This window comes from Bufo bufo, chromosome 3 (genome assembly GCF_905171765.1).
Source record: "Bufo bufo chromosome 3, aBufBuf1.1, whole genome shotgun sequence".
Taxonomy (NCBI): domain Eukaryota; kingdom Metazoa; phylum Chordata; class Amphibia; order Anura; family Bufonidae; genus Bufo; species Bufo bufo.
In genome coordinates, this window is record NC_053391.1 from 461,684,492 (window position 1) to 461,701,707 (window position 17,216).

The 17,216-nt window shown below is 43.8% G+C and overlaps 1 protein-coding gene across 7 annotated transcripts in view; it reads right to left on the reverse strand.

The window, feature by feature from the left end:
* MCF2L (MCF.2 cell line derived transforming sequence like) overlaps window positions 1-17,216 on the reverse strand; it is a 345,945-nt gene that overhangs the window by 157,907 nt on the left and 170,822 nt on the right. Inside the window, exon 1 of one of the 7 annotated variants that reach the window (XM_040425202.1) lies at window positions 10,959-11,481. The exons of the other annotated variants lie outside the window; for them this stretch is intronic. Coding sequence (XP_040281136.1) covers window positions 10,959-11,031 — 73 coding nt within the window. The 5' untranslated portion in view covers window positions 11,032-11,481. Of the gene's footprint in view, window positions 1-10,958; window positions 11,482-17,216 lie in introns of those variants that run through there. 7 annotated transcript variants of the gene reach the window in all.

Sequence of the window (17,216 nt, forward strand, 5' to 3'; positions counted from 1 at the left end):
ATCAGGCTGCTCAAAGACACAGGCACTATGGAAAGTCATTAGTGTAGGAACAAATGATGCAAATTTAAACGCACACAATGCGAAGTGCATGAGAGACTGGATAAGGTCCTGCATTTTTCTGGAGAACAAGGAAATGAGCGCTGTATATCACCTTGGCATCTTTTAGATTCATGCAAAGTGCAAATAGCAGCACAGGGACTTTTTTCTGTTAGACAAGGAAAAGATCACAGACCACCACATACTTTGGGGTGGGATGGTAGGTAATTAGGTATGAGCAAACTTGTGTTTTCAGTTTGGCGTACAAGGTTCGGGTTCTCTAGAATTCTGTTATGGATTCCGTTTCTGTGGTAGCGGAATCCATAATGGGATTCTTAGATAACCCGAACCTTGTACGCCGAACTTGAAACCACAAGTTCGCTCAACACTATAGGCAATCCATTTATGAGATCTTACATTGTATTACTTTTTTGTGGTCCATGAAAAGAATATCATGCTGCTGACAGCAAATACAAGGAGACGGGTGACAGAGTAAAGGGTCAGAGCAATGAAGTTTACACTTGAAGGTGCTAGGTGTAATAATAGATGACTAAGGCTAGTTTCAGAATAGCAGAAAAGAAAAAAAGAAACAGGAATCTGTAAAAAAAATTGATCCTTTGCATCAGCTAGGGCCCTTGCACATGACCGTATGCCCTCCGAGACATACGGTCCGTGAGCAGGCCATATGTCCCGGAGCGGCATACATCGTGCGCACAGCATCATAGATTACAATGATATTGTGCACATCAGGCCGCCCGTGGGACTATTGTCCAGCACTCATTAGATCATATGAGTGCGGGACAATAGCACCGCGGGCAGCCCAACGTGCACAACATCATTGTAATCTATGATCCTGTGTACTCCCGTGCGCACGATCAATGCCGCTCCGGGACATATGGCCCGCTCACGGACCGTATGTCTCAGGGGGCATATGGTCGTGTGCCAGAGCCCCTATGCACATTTGGAATCCGTATGAACCATTTCCATCTAAGATCCGTTTCTTAAGAAGGGAAAAAAAAGTCCTGCATGCAGTACTGCCAATCCTTTAGTTTTCCAGCTGCCGCAAGAAGTGTCTATCAGCGGCTCTCTCCCCACTGAATGTATGGGACAGTCGGGAGAGACATCCTCATACTAAAACATATAGTACAGACCAAAAGTTTGGACACACCTTCTCATTCAAAGAGTTTTCTTTATTTTAATGACTATGAAGGCATCAAAACTAGGAATTAACACATGTGGAATTATATACATAACAAACAAGTGTGAAACAACTGAAAATATGTCATATTCTAGGTTCTTCAAAGTAGCCACCTTTTGCTTTGATTACTGCTTTGCACACTCTTGGCATTCTCTTGATGAGCTTCAAGAGGTAGTCCCCTGAAATGGTCTTCCAACAGTCTTGAAGGAGTTCCCAGAGATGCTTAGCACTTGTTGGCCCTTTTGCCTTCACTCTGCGGTCCAGCTCACCACAAACCATCTCGATTGGGTTCAGGTCCGGTGACTGTGGAGGCCAGGTCATCTGGCGCAGCACCCCATCACTCTCCTTCATGGTCAAATAGCCCTTACTTTCAAAGTTTTCCCAATTTTTCGGCTGACTGACTGACCTTCATTTCTTAAAGTAATGATGGCCACTCGTTTTCTTTACTTAGCTGCTTTTTTCTTGCCATAATACAAATTCTAACAGTCTATTCAGTAGGACTATCAGCTGTGTATCCACCTGACTTCTCCTCAACGCAACTGATGGTCCCAACCCCATTTATAAGGCAAGAAATCCCACTTATTAAACCTGACAGGGCACACCTGTGAAGTGAAAACCATTTCAGGGGACTACCTCTTGAAGCTCATCAAGAGAATGCCAAGAATGTGCAAAGCAGTAATCAAAGCAAAAGGTGGCTACTTTGAAGAACCTAGAATATGACATATTTTCAGTTGTTTCACACTTGTTTGTTATGTATATAATTCCACATGTGTTAATTCATAGTTTTGATGCCTTCAGTGTGAATCTACAATTTTCATAGTCATGAAAATAAAGAAAACTCTTTGAATGAGGAGGTGTGTCCAAACTTTTGGTCTGTACTGTACTTGCAACTACACTGACAAGGGATTAGAAATCAATGTAACTATTATATTACAGAGGCTGTGACTAGTTACCATGTATTGAATGCTGGATGCAGCAGCAGGTCAAATAAAAATAGAAGAGAGATGCTACAATGAGTGAGTCGTGCTCTGGAGGACACTACACAAGATCCTCCTGATTTTAAAGGGGTTGTCCGGGTTCAGAGCTTAACCCGGAGGTATCCCTGTTTTCACCCAGGCAGTCCCCCTGATATGGGCATTGGAGCATTTCATGCACAGTGTAATCTTGAAGAGAAGTAGCGCTCGTACGAGCACCGCCGCCTTTTCAAACAGCTGACCGACCGGGGTGCCGGAAGTCAGACCCCCTCCAATCAGATTTTGATGACCTATGCGGAAGACATGTACTGGCTGCACAACCCCTTTAAAATTCTCTGTCTCTTGATCAGAAAGATAAACCCCATACATGCATGGACAGCAGTCAATTACCGCAAGTCGTTGACTATGCATATTTTTGTTAGCCATGAATGATTATAATTATTATTGTGAAAAATAATCTTTTCTAAATAAACCTTTATTTGTATAGCACCAATATATTTCATAGTCAATGCGAAGAAACCAAGACAAGAGAACAAATACTGAAAACAAATACTGTATGTGCTGACAATAAAGCAAGAAATGGGAGGACTAAAGCATTCATTTACCTGCTATTGTGTACAGTACGTGCGCCCTGAAGACAACGTGTCACAGCTCCGGACGTTTTTTTATTTTTTTTAGTAACTCCACGTAATATCAATTCTGGTGCATCTATTCTTTTAAACTATGTTTTGCTATTCCTTTATTATTCCTGCTAGAAGTTCTCAATGAATTGCAAGCAGTTTGCAATAAAGGTCCTTCTGGGTGTTACTAGTTGGGGGGAGGTGTCCTTGAAACAGTCTGACACTATTCAATCAGCACTGCTAGTGTCAAGGGACCCCCCCCCCCCCAAAAAAAAAGAAGTTTGTGTGAATGGTGCCTAAGAGCTGGCTGTGAGTGGTTCACATGCAGTTTGTGTCCTATATATGTATGGCTTGTGTCCAGTGTGTGAGTCAGTGGCGTACATAGAGAAGTAAGGGCCCCACAATAAGGATCAAACTAGGCCCCCCACAAAGGACAGAAGGGTTTCTGCCTAAACCCCTTTACAATGACTCTTGGGCCATTTCTCTACTGCCTCATTTCCTAAAAGTTGTTCCTTTAGAGGGTAGAGTCCTGACCAAGTTTTCACCTCCAGTAGAAGAGGAGATGATCCCAACTAAGACTGGGTCCCCTCTTGCCCTGGGCCCCATAGCAGTTGCATGGTCTGCCGCTATGGTAGTTACGCCCCTGGTGAGCTCAATTATGTGTTTTACGGATAAAAACTAGTTTGTCGCTCTTATTAAAAGAAACAAAATAAGGGCTCATGCACACGACCATTGCCTATTTTGCTGTTCGCAAACTGTATTTTGCGGAGCGGAATCTCTGGCCCATAATAGAACTGTCCTATCCTTGTTCTATATTTTTGCGGATGCAACGGAATGGACAAACGGATGCGGACAGCACACAGTGTGCTGCATAAATTGCAACAAACTGAGAACTAATGAGTGAAGTGGAAAGGTATGGGTATGGCTACTTTCACACTTGTCCTAAAAACTGTGCAGTTTGACTGCATTGCATAAACTAAGAGCCCTTTTATATGGACAGACGATCTGTCAGATTATCGGAAAGGAAACAGACACTTTCGATCACGGTCAGGTCATTAGCAGAGATGAGGGCTGCACTTACATGTAGCAATCACCCCCGCTGTATGGACACAAGCCATCGACACTGATGGAATGTGCCCATGGAAATTCATTTTTCCAGCACAGCGATTGCCGGCACCTTTTACACTGCCGGATTATTGGGAACAAGCTTTATACAAACTCTCTTCCCTGATAATCTGACATATCATCAGTCCGTGTAAAAGGATCCCAAAATGCAACATCTAGCTGCTGCAGGAAACTGCCCCAATATGCCATGTTGTAGAGGTATTTGTTGCGATGCTGCACCGAGGCACTCCGAGTACTTACTGTCACTTGCCTTGGCTGCTGCAGTATTTTACCATAGCAACCAGATTTTACATTGACTGAAAATGTTAAAGGTGGAGAACTGTACTGGTTTTAGAATAGTAAAATATATATGATTATATTCTTTGCGTTCTTTAACCCTATACACACTGGAGACACAGAAGAATACAGGGGTAGTCTGGTAATTTTAAGTTATCCCCTATACATAGTATAGGTAATAACTATTAGATCGCTGGGATCCCCACCGATCACTAAAGCGGGGGCCCTGTACTCTGCAGCCCCCCCTTTCCTTCCTCGCCAAATGAACAGAATGCCAGGTCAATCATAAGCAATGCCAATCCATTCATCCCTATGGGACCTGCCAGAAGTAACCATACTGTGCTCGATTTCCTGGCAATGCAGGAAAAAGACAAGGTTCAAGTACCAAAAAGGATGATGTGTCCCCCTACCACTCTACAGATGACTAGAGATATCTGCTAAATCAGGAACATCCATCTGTAGACAGTACTGTTTAAGAATTTGTTCTCCTCATCCAGAGTATGGTTCTGGCTAAAATACCTATGAAAAAAGTACATTTACTCTTTGTGGAAACCCAGCAGGTGTCCAACATGGAGTCACAATGCAGACAATGCAAAATAGCTCTCCTCCAGAAGGAAGAAAACCGTCTCTCTACTACCACCTATACGTAGATACCCTGTTTTCCGTGTCCATTCCTTTTTTTTTGCAGCCCGTATGCAGATGCAGAACCATTCCCTTCAACGGGGCAGCAAAAAACGGAAATGTGCATTCCGTGTCCGTATGGCCGTTCCATAAAAAAAGAGAACCTGTCCTATTATTGTCCACATTACAGACAAGGATGGGACTGTTCTGTTAGGGGCCGGCAATTCCGTTCTGCAAAATGTAGAATGCACACGGTCAGTATCCGTGTTTTGTGGATCTGCAACGGTCGCGTGCATGAGCCCTAAGCCAAAAAGACAGAGCCTTGAGATATCACTAGGAATTAGTCAAACCAGATACATGCATCTGTAGACAACCGTTTCTGAATTTTTGCTCCTCATCAGTAGAGAATAGGGTTCTTGTGGACTGAGAAATACTAACAAAGGCAACAGTAATTTATTTATATAATGTCATGGAAATTTTACAATATAGTCAACAAAGCGTGGTTTATTAGTCAGTGTGACTACCGCCTGACACATAAGCTAGTAAAGGATGGGCACTGTTATATGGCAGAGATCACCTGGTATGCAGTGTGAAAGGTGAACTAAATAAGGGCTCTTTCACACTTGCGTTGTTGTGTTCCGGCATAGAGTTCCGTCGTCGGGGCTCTATGCCGGAAGAATCCTGATCAGGATTATCCCCATGCATTCTGAATGGAGAGAAATCCGTTCAGGATACATCAGGATGCATCAGGATGTCTTCAGTTCCAGAACGGAACGTTTTTTGGCCGGAGAAAATACAGCAGCATGCCGCGCTTTTTGTTCCAGCCAAAAATCCTGAACACTTGCCGCAAGGCCGGATCCGGAATTAATGCCCATTGAAAGGCATTAATCCGGATCCGGCCTTAAGCTAAACGTCATTTCGGCGCATTACCGGAACCGACGTTTAGCTTTTTCTGAATGGTTACCATGGCTGCCGGGACGCTAAAGTCCTGTTTGCCATGGTAAAGTGTAGTGGGGAGCAGGGGAGCAGTATACTTACCGTCCGGGCGCTTCAGAGTGACGTCAGGGCGCCCCACGCGCATGGGTGACGTGATCGCATGGATCACGTCATGCATGCGCGTGGGGCGCTCTGACGTCATTCTGGAGCGCCCCGGGAGCCGCACGGACGGTAAGTATACTGCTCCCCCGCTCCCCACTACTACTACGGCAACCAGGACTTTAATAGCGTCCTGGCTGCCATAGTAACACTGAACGCATTTTGAAGACGGATCCGTCTTCAAATGCTTTCAGTTCACTTGCGGTGTTACGGATCCGGCCGTCACTTCCGGCAAATGGAGTGCACGACGGATCCGGACAACGCAAGTGTGAAAGAGGCCTAATACAGTTCACAAGTAACCGGAGAGTTTCCGCATTTAGTGAAGCTTCCTAAAACCAGAGTAGCTCTCAGTCACCCTATTGGCATTGCGTTTGTCATCAAATCATCGTAACACACAAATCCCATTCAAGCCGGCATGAACTCATTATTTACAGATGTGTGTAAATGCGCCGTAATAATCAGTTTTTTAGGCCTAAACACAAGACTGTGTTCTTTAGTTTTTGTGTTCTCTGTGCTGCTGTAACGCTGTGAATTGCCCCATGGTGGGACTATTAAAGGATTATCTTATCTTATCTTTAAAACCCCTTCTAACTACTTCAGCTTACACTTTAATGGACGTTAATGGGGTTGGCCACTTTGCAATATGTTTAGTTTACTCACAGGCTTTCTGCTCCTGCTTCTGTTATCTTCAGCAACTTTCTTCCATAGTGTTTCTCCACTGCTGGTTTCGGACCAGGATGCTGCTCCTGTAAGCAGTGATGGTGCTCTGTTCCTGCAGTTCTGGCCCCTATAGAGGACATCACAGAAAATGTCTCCATAGGCCTCTCTGTCCTGCCGGCAGTGCGTGCTCCTGTCCTGTTTTCCACTGCGCAGACTCCACATCAAGTGTGTGGCGTCTGCACAGTACAACCTTATTGGCTGTGGCATTTGAAAGAACAGGAGAACTATCCGCAGGTGCAGAATACAAGCAGCCAGTTCAGCAGGCAATGCCAGGATACATGCTCGATTCTCAAGGTAGGTGCGCTCCAAGGACACTGAAGGAAGGAATAGTTTCTACTGCGCATACGCGGAAAGCTTGATGTGTGGTATGAGCAGTGGAAAACAGGACAGGAGCAAGCACTGTCGGCAGGACAGGGGAGCCTATGGAAGCATTTTCTGTGATGCTATGTATAGGGGCCAGATGCAAAACCAGTGCACAGGCAGCCCGGTCCAACACCAACCGTATAGAAACGCTATGGAAAAAGTTGCTGGAGATAACAGGAGTACGGACAGAAAACCAATGCAAAGTGGCCAAACCCTTCAATTGTGACACTTACTTAAACACTTTAGGACCAAAGTTGCAACACTGTGAAACTGCTCTAAGGCCCCTTTCACACGAGCGTGACGGATTAGGTCCGGATGCGTTCAGGGTACGTTCAGTGAAACTCGCACCATTTTGCAAGCAAGTTCAGTCAGTTTGGTCTACGATTGCATTCAGTTGTTAATTTTTTTCCGCGCGGGTGCAATGCGCTTTGATGCGTTTTTCACGTGCGTGATAAAAAAACTGAAGGTTTACAAACAACATCTCTTAGCAACCATCAGTGAAAAACGCATTGCATACGCACTTCCTTCCGGATGCAATGCGTTTTTCACTGAAGCCCCATTCACTTCTATGGGGCCAGGGCTGCGTGAAAAACGCAGAATATAGAACATGCTGCGATTCTCACTCAACGCAGAACTGATGTGTGAAAAAAATGCTCATGTACACAGCCCCACTGAAATGAATGGGTCAGGATTCAGTGCGGGTGCTATGCGTTCACGTCACACATTGCACCCGTGCGGAAAACTCGCTCGTGTGAAAGGGGCCTAAGAGATGTCCTCGAACTGAAGGGCTAAGGCTCCATTCACACGTCCGCAAATTCGTCCGCATCCGTTCCGCAATTTTGCAGAACGGGTGCGGACCCATTCATTTTCTATGGGGACGGAATGGATGCGAACAGCACACAGTGTGCTGTCCGCATCCGCATTTGCGGAGCGCGGCCCCGATCTTCAGGTCCGCAGCTCCGCAAAAGATAGAACATGTCCTATTCTTGTCCGCAGCTTGCGGACAAGAATAGGCATTTCTTTAGGGGTGCCGGGCGGGTGTGTTGCGGATCCGCAATTTGCAGGTCCGCAACACACCACGGACGTGTGAATGGAGCCTAAAGGGTTAAAGCTCGAAATGTGCTTGATGGTAATTAGCAAGCTTCTGTCTCAGTTACCACAAGTTTTATAATGCGGACTCCTTGGCAATGCAGCAGTGCTTGATCATGAGATATTCCAAACCTTCAGGCACATAGATATATACACAAACACACCCCTCTGCATGATCCCCATGAAGATCATGGTGATACTGATGCGAGTCAGCGCCATGACCTTGATCTTCAGGAGCCACTGATTGCACCAAAGATTTCACCCAGCTGCCTATCTCATTACCCTTTAGGCCTCTTTCACGTGACAGATTAGGTCCGGATGCGTTCAGTGAAACTCGCATCATTTTACAAGCAAGTTCAGTCAGTTTTGTCTGCGATTGCGTTCAGTTTTTTCTGCGCGGGTGCAATGCGTTTTGATGCCTTTTTCACGCACGTTATAAAAAACTGAAGGTTTACAAACAACATCTCTTAACAACCATCAGTGAAAAACGCATTGCGCCCGCACTTGCTTTCGGATGCAATGCGTTTTTCACTGAAGCCCCATTCACTTCTATGGGGCCAGGGCTGCGTGAAAAACACAGAATATAGAACATGCTGCGTTTTTCACGCAATGCAGAACTGATGCGTTAAAAAAAAAAATCTTATGTATACAGACCCATTGAAATGAATGGGTCAGGATTCAGTGCGGGTGCTATGGGTTCACGTCACGCATTGCACTCGCGCAGAAAACTCGCTCATGTGAAAGGGACCTTAGTATAACCAATGTGCATGTATATGGGATGTTTATGAAAAACGGCTGTTGGATGAATGTTTTTATTATCTTATGTGTATGGCTAGCTTAAAGCGGTTTGCCAAGATTCTTAAAAACTTGGCCCAGAGCAGGGTGTCTGTTGAAAATGAATAAAAAATACAACTTACTAATCTTTTTAATGGCCTGCAGCTTTCATGTGCCATTTATCATTTATGGAATGCTGCAGCCAATCACTGGCCTCACTGGCCGTCACATGGTGTCTAATTTTGAGAGTTTTGTTTTATTAAATGTTGCATGACTGATAAATTTGATGCACCCTTAAATTGAACTCTTATGATGTGACTCTACTTTCAATGCCACCCCTTTACTTTGAAGTAAAACTGCGACAATTTTTGCAAATTTAGCAGTAGATAACTCTGGCCTAAATCAGCTGGACTGGCCAACCATGCCCACTTTCCCATCCACTTTTCATAACTGGAGTTGCAGCATGCCTGCCACAGGGATGTGAGTGAATGTGGCCAGATGGGAGTGGTACTACTAATGGATCTCACGCTCCCTGGAACGTGAGGCATAGGAAGAGCGCACCTGTTCTTCCCTTCTGGGTACTCCCTAAAGTCGGGGTTCTCCTGCCTGATAATGTTTCGGGGTGCCCTTGGTGTTTGTGACTGCCGGGAGGTGCAAGGCAGGGTTCATTGAAACAATGATAAAGGCAGGTTTCATGCAACAAATCCAGTGTACTTTACTGAAGCGGTTCACAAAGGCACTGTATACATTTGATGCAGTCTTTACAGCTCACCTACACAATCCCTATGGTTGTAAATGGAGGAAAGAGGGCTGAGGTTCTTTCCAACTCAACCAAGGGGTGCAATTTATCCCTCTCCCTCTATAGTTGTTCTTTTGTATCCTCAGTGGAATACAGTCTCTGAACAAAGGGCCCTTTCTGTCCTTTTGGTATGATGGGTAGCTAGAGGCTTATTTGTTCCCACCACATCCAGAGAAGGCTATAGCCACAATATAAAAGGTCACACAACCTTTTGCTGCTTTCAGAACATATTTCCTATATGGACTGGCACATAAATTGTCACCTTTACTTGTGTAATCCACAGGGGGTGTATTTCCTGGCTCAGCGCTGCTCCCTTGCTGTACACACATCCACAGCTCACAGTAGACTTCTAGAGAGGAAAAGGTGGAGCCCACCCAGCATAGTCACTAGGAACCTCCTACTCAATATACAACCTTATGGGACAAAGTGGGGACACTGCAGAGTAAGTGATGTCAAAATTCTAAATGTCTCAAAAATGTTTGCACAGATAAGCCTAAAAAGTCACAAAGCCCTACTCTGACTTTTTGAAGCCAGAATTCTGTAGTGCATGGTTTGGAAATCCCCTCCTCCATTGTTGAATATCATGATAAGTAATACAAGCGCTGGAGATACACATTTTGCAGGAGTGACCAGTGAACTACCTATGTGTACACTATGCTGCAGCAAACAGATCAGTTTTCATCTATTCATCTGGAACACAAAAGCGTCTCAGGTGTTAAAATACCAGCACTTCAGGTCATAACTTACATCATTCTTCAAGGCAGCAGTGCACAATCCAACGTGGCACCAGCCAACTACCGAAACTACTCTATGCACGTAATAAAAATAGCATAATCAATAGTTGTACAAAACCAAACATTTACATAAAAAAGTGTGCAAAGTTCCTAAGAACAATGGCAATTAGAGGACATTGAAACTACTGCACAATGCTTCTGAAACTGGTCATGACCTCTGATTAAGCTCGTTGAGGGACATTTTCAGTAATCATATGCTTGAAATGACACAAGTTTTCAATAAAGTATCACACACCGGCTAAAATAGTTTACCAATGTCTGATGTTCGATGCCATGCACTGTCATCAGTGCAAACATGCTCAACTAGTTGGACAAAAAAGTGCAAGTGATTATGGGGTAAGAGCCAAGTCAAGAATGCATCATGAGATCAATTTATAGCACCAGGTATGGACAGCTTAAGGTGCAGCAGATGCAGAATACATGAAAACAACAGGTCAACCTGAAAGTGTTAACAAAGACAGAAATATTACACACCTGTCCTTTTCTTCAGCAGAAGCCATAGTTCCGAAATATCCTTGTACAGCAAGGAGATGAGGCTTAATGTCATGTTGATCCAGACTTCCTATATGACTCTCTTCTGCTAAATGACCTAATTCTCTGCAAGTTGGTCTGAAAAGTACAAAGAAAGCACCAAACTCTGCTTTTCAGTAGAAGCCAAGCAGTGAGGATACAATACCTTTCTTCAAATTACACGCAAAGCGAGTACGTTTTTCAGCTGGGCTGGTGTGACAGCCTGACAAGGCATATCACCTTCCCTTCTTGCCCAGTAAACACAGTTTTAAAGAAGGTTGAACCATCCCCGGGCATTGTATGTCACCATTGGTAGCAGATCTGTCGTTGCCGAGCCTCAGGCGGTGTATTCAACGCAATTCCCTCACAACTTGATGAAAAGCCTCTTAGAAATGGCCATCCCAAACCTCCCTAGAGGGGCCCTTCATTTACTAACTATCGACCTCACAAGTAAAGCCATTCCCCTGCCCTAAGGAAAAAGTCGGTAAAATAGACAGCTGTCCTCTCCGGTGAACTCTGACATCACAGAATATCAAGACTCCTCGGGAGATTCTATTATACATATTCATTTCTACATACCATGAAAAAAGGCTTCTATGACATGAATGGACATAGGCTGCTCTAAGTAATATTTGACAAGGCAGTTTAATTAATGAACGCAGTTAATGCTAGATAGCCCATTTCATCACGGGTCTCTGAGGAACCATTTAATAATTAATATACAGGGGACAGGAGTGCCTGACTGTGGATTTTCTCACTACTGCTGCCGAATCAGTTTTTTTTCTTTTCTATTACATACTTGTCCCCGATACAGAAAATATAGAAACTCACTGACTAAGGCTACTATCACACCAGCGTTTTTACTGGATCCGATAGGGTTCAGCGAAAACGCTTCTGTTACTGATAATACAACATCTGCATCCGTTATGAATGGATCCGGTTGTATTATCTTTAACATTGCCAAGACGGATCCGTCATGAACTCCATTGAAAGTCAATGGGGGACGGATCATTTTTCTATTGTGTCAGAGGAAATGGATCCGTCCCCATCCCAGGATGGAAAACAAACCGCAGCATGCTGCTCTCCAGTATGAGAACGGAACGGAATGCATTTTGGTGCATTCTGTTCAGTTACGTTTTGTCCCCATTGACAATGAATGGGGACAAAACAGAAGCATTTTTTCCCCGGTATTGAGACCCTATGACGGATCTCAATACCAGAAAATAGAAATGCTAGTGTGAAAGTAGCCTTATAGGTCATTAGAAGTGTGGAAACAGGTTAATGTGGATGGACAACCACACAGCATGTTTCGGGGAGTTCAATTATCTACTTCAGGCTATTTTCACATCTGCGCTTTCCCTTTCCGCTATAGGATCTCAATAGCGGGGGAAAAAACTCTTCAGTTTTGTCCCCATTCATTGTCAATGGAGACAAAACTGAAGTGAACTGAACAGAGTGCACCAGAATGCATTCCGTTCCATTTTATTGCGTTCCCATGACGCACATAAAAGCGCTGCAAGGAGCGTTTTTGAGTGTGTCCTAAGATTTGGAGCAAGACGGATCCGCCATGACTTACAATGTAAATCAATGGAGATGGATCCGTTTTCTCTGACACGAAAGAAAACGGATCAGTCCCCCATTGACTTACAATGGTTTTAGAGACGGATCCGTCTTGGCCATTTTCGAGATAATACAACCGGATACATTCATAACGGATTATCATGACGGAAGCGTTTTTGCTGATCCATGATGGATCCAGCAAAAATGCAGATGTGAAAGTAGCCCCATCAGGAGCCAACACGATAAAAACAAAAATATCTAATAATACGGTAATAATAATAATAATTATTATTATTATTAGAGATGAGCGAATTTCATGTTATGAAATTCGTTCACACTTCGTTTGGTGGTAAAAGGTGAATTGCGTTATGGATTCCGTTACCACGGACCATAACGCATTTCTATGATGGACTGCATAACGGAATGCCTTTAGAGGAATTCCGTTATTCATTCCGTCATAATAGAAGTCTATGGCCTTCATAACGGATCCGTCCCATTTCCGTTATGCAGGGGAGGACTTCCCTGCATAACTGAAACGGGACGGATCTGTTTTGTCGCCCATAGGCTTCTATTATGACGGAAAGAATAACAGAATGCCTCTAAAAGCATTCCATTATGCAGTCCATCATAGAATTGAGTTATGGTCCGTGGTAACAGAATCCATCGCAATTCACCTTTTACCACCAAACGGAGCGTGAACGAATTTCTAAATGCACTGAACAAAAATATAAACGCAACACTTTCTACATACACAAAAGACCCATTACTCTCAAATAAATATTGTTCACAAATCTGTCTAAATCTGTGTTAGGGTACTTTCACACTTGCGGCAGGACGGATCCGACATGCTGTTCACCATGTCGGATCCGTCCTGCCGCAAGTGTGAAAGTAGCCTTAGTGAGCACTTCTCCTTTGCCGAGATAATCCATCCCACCTCACAGCTGTGGCATATCAAGGTGCTGATTAGACAGCATGAATATTGCACAGGTGTGCCTTAGACTGCCCACAATAAAAGCCCACTCTGAAATGTGCAGTATGATCACACAGCACAATGCCACAGATGTCGCAACGTTTGAGGGAGCGTGCAATTGGCATGCTGACCAGAGCTGTTGCCTGTGCGATGAATGTTCATTTCTCTGCCATAAGCCATCTCCAAAAGCGTTTCAGAGAATTTGGCAGTACATCCAACCGGCCTCACAACCGCAGACCACGTGTAACCACACCAGCCCAGGACCTCCACATCCAGCATGTTCTCCTCCATGATCGTCTGAGACCAGCCACCCAGACAGCTGTAGCAACAATCAGTTTGCATAACCAAAGAATTTCTGCACAAACTGTCAGAAACCATCTCAGGGAAGCTCATCTGTATGCTCGTCGTCCTCATCGGGGTCTGGACCTGACTGCAGTTAGTCGTCGTAGCCGACTTGAGTGGGCAAATGCTCACATTCGATGGCGTCTGGCACGTTGGAGAGGCGTTCTGTTCACGGATGAATCCCGGTTTTCACTGTTCAGGGCAGATGGCAGACAGCGCAGTCTGGGTGAGCGGTTTGGTGAGGTCAACATTGTGGATCGAGTGGCCCATGGTGGCGGTGGGGTTAGGGTATGAGCAGGCGTATGTTATGGACAACGAACACAGGTGCATTTTATTGATGGCATTTTGAATGCACTGAGATACCGTGACGAGATCCTGAGGCCCATTGTTGTGCCATTCATTCACGACCATGACCTCATGTTGCAGCATGATAATGCACGGCCCCATATTGCAAGGATCTGGACACAATTCCTGGAAGCTGAAAACATCCCAGTTCTTGCATGGCCAGCATACTCACCGGACATGTCACCCATTGAGCATGTTTGGGATGCTCTGGATTGGCGTATAAGACAGCGTGTTCCAGTTCCTGCCAATATTCTGCATCTTTGCACAGCTATTGAAGAGGAGTGGACCCACATTCCACAGACCACAATCAACAACATGATCAACTCTATGCAACAGAGATGCGTGAGACAAATGGTGGCCACACCAGTAAGGCAAAACTGTGCACATTTCAGAGTGGCCTTTTATTGTGGGCAGTCTAAGGCACACCTGTGCAATATTCATGCTGTCTAATCAGCACCTTGATATGCCACACCTATGAGGTGGGATGGATTATCTCGGCAAAGTAGAAGTGCTCACTAACACAGATTTAAAACAGATTTGTGAACAATATTTGAGCGTAATGGGTCTTTTGTGTATGTAGAAAATGTTTCAGATCTTTCAGTTTAGCTCATGCAAAATGGGAGCAACACCGAAAGTGTTGCATTTATATTTTTGTTCAGTGTATGAAATTCGCTCATCTCTAATAATAATAATTAGAGATAAGCGAAGTTCTCAAAAATCAGATTCAGCTGCATCACCGAAGAAATTCACTGTCATTTATCACTGAGACCCTCATATGTAGCGTTCATCTGAGATGACCATTGAGGGCTGTCAGGGTTTTCTCTGTTAAATATTTTTTTTTAAGTACTCACCTTAACCATTTGATTGCGAAAAGTCCGCTGCGCCCATCTTGCTTGAAGATCCAAAGCGAAATCTCACACGGTGAGTGAGGACATCATTCATAACACTGGCCAGCGAGATTTTGCACAGAATCTGCAAGCAAGATTACAGCAGAGGACTCTTCGCTCGCAAATGGATAAGGTGGGTATGAATTTCTTTTGTTTTACCGCCATGTTAGGTAAAAATTGACTAGTTACCACGAAGCACAAGAAAATTCAGCTTCGCTGCAAGTCGAATTTTCCCTGAAATTCGGATCAAAGTCCACTTCAAGAACTTCCATTTGCTCAACACTAATACTAATAATTAAAATAAACAAAAATAATGTATTTTTTTATATTTATTTATTTATTATTGTTGTGTTTGCTCCTCAGGAGGTAGTGTAGCTGGGGTGTAGTAGCCAGTTTGTTTTTCATATGAATGCTTTTTTCCATAAATTTGTGTTATTTTTTTCATCAGGTTCCATGTGTATATTTTAGATAAAAAAAAAAAAATACAACCATTTAACCCTTTAATCACCAGAGCTGAAAAGCCTGTCTGTATTTAAGCCGATATGGCTCTAGACCTGGTTCTATGTGGATAAAATTACGTTTGGGTGCACATATAAAATTACGCTGTAAGGCTAGGGCTACACAACGACATTTGTCGAGCGACATTTTTTATAATGATAGTCTATGGTGTCGCACTGCGACATGGATTTTTCTGAGACTGTCGCGTCATTTCACATGTCACAGTGAGACACCATAAACTATCATTCATTATAAAAATTGTTGCGCGACATTGGTGCAACAAAATGTTGTGCGACAAATGTTGCAGTGTAGTTGTGCCCTAGCCTAATAATTGAGTTACACATTTAGTTACTATTTTATACCGCTCAATGTTTTACACTTTGTAGCCTGATAAATTCAATCTTGTCATTACCTACGGTATGTGTTTGTTTGTTTTTTGTTTTAGCTTAATATGTGCAGAAAAAAATATACTTTATAATTGTTGTTTTTTCCAACTTTGTTTTATTTTTAATTATAACCTTTTTTATCCTCTGTCTATCCGTCTATCTCAGGATCTATCATCAGTATGTGATCATTGGGTCCAACTCCCAGGACCCCTGACAATCATCTGTTTGAATGGGCTGTGGTGTTCCTGTGAGTGCTGCAGACTTCCAGGTACTTACCAAGCACAGACCCATACATTGTCTAGCAGATGTACTCTGTATTGCAGCTCCACCCCATTTACTTGAATGGGACTGTGCCGTGCCAAAGGGCACGTGAGCTAATAACGTGACGTCACTGGCCTAAGGAAGAGGCTGTGGCGCTCATCGGAGCACTGCAGAGTCTTCACACAACTGATTGTGGGAGTTCTAGGAGTCTGACCCCCCCAACGATCAGATATTGAAAACCTATCCTAAGAATAGGTAATCTGCATTAAAAGAGGTTGTATTATAATAGAATGTCTTACTTGCGCAAATAACATTTATTAGGTAGAGGAAATTAATACAAGTCCACTAACTAATGTATTGTTATTATCCATATTGCCTCCTTTGCCGGCCCGGCTGGATTCATTTTTCCATCACATCATATACTTCTCATTTCCATGGTTATGACCAGCCTGCAATCCATCAGTGGTGGTCGTGCTTGCACACTATATGAAAAAAGCGCTGACCTCTCTGGAGAGGCCGGGACCATGGGAGCGTGCATAGGCTAGTGCTTTTTTCTATAGTGTGCAAGCACGGCCACTGCTGCTGGATTACAGGGTGGTTGTAACCATGGAAACGGTGTATAATGTGATGAAAAAATGAATCCAGCCAGCAAAGAAAGCAATATGTATTAACTTCCTCTACATAATAAATGCTATTTGGTGAAATGAGGCAACCCCATTAAACACTTGGACACCACCTTTAAAAATGTATATTAAACTGAATGCAAATAAGATCTGGAGAAATCTACCGTTATTAATTGTTGCTCTACATACCAGTGTGAGTGGTTGCACTGCCAAATGGAGGTGACAGGTGCCCTTTAAATCTATTCTATGGTTAGAGTTTAGGAGCTGGTTTTACCCATTAATAGCAAGCAGCTCCAGATTCCCAGGGAAAGCAACGGCGTATAGGAAAGTGTGCTCATGCGAAGCAGGAC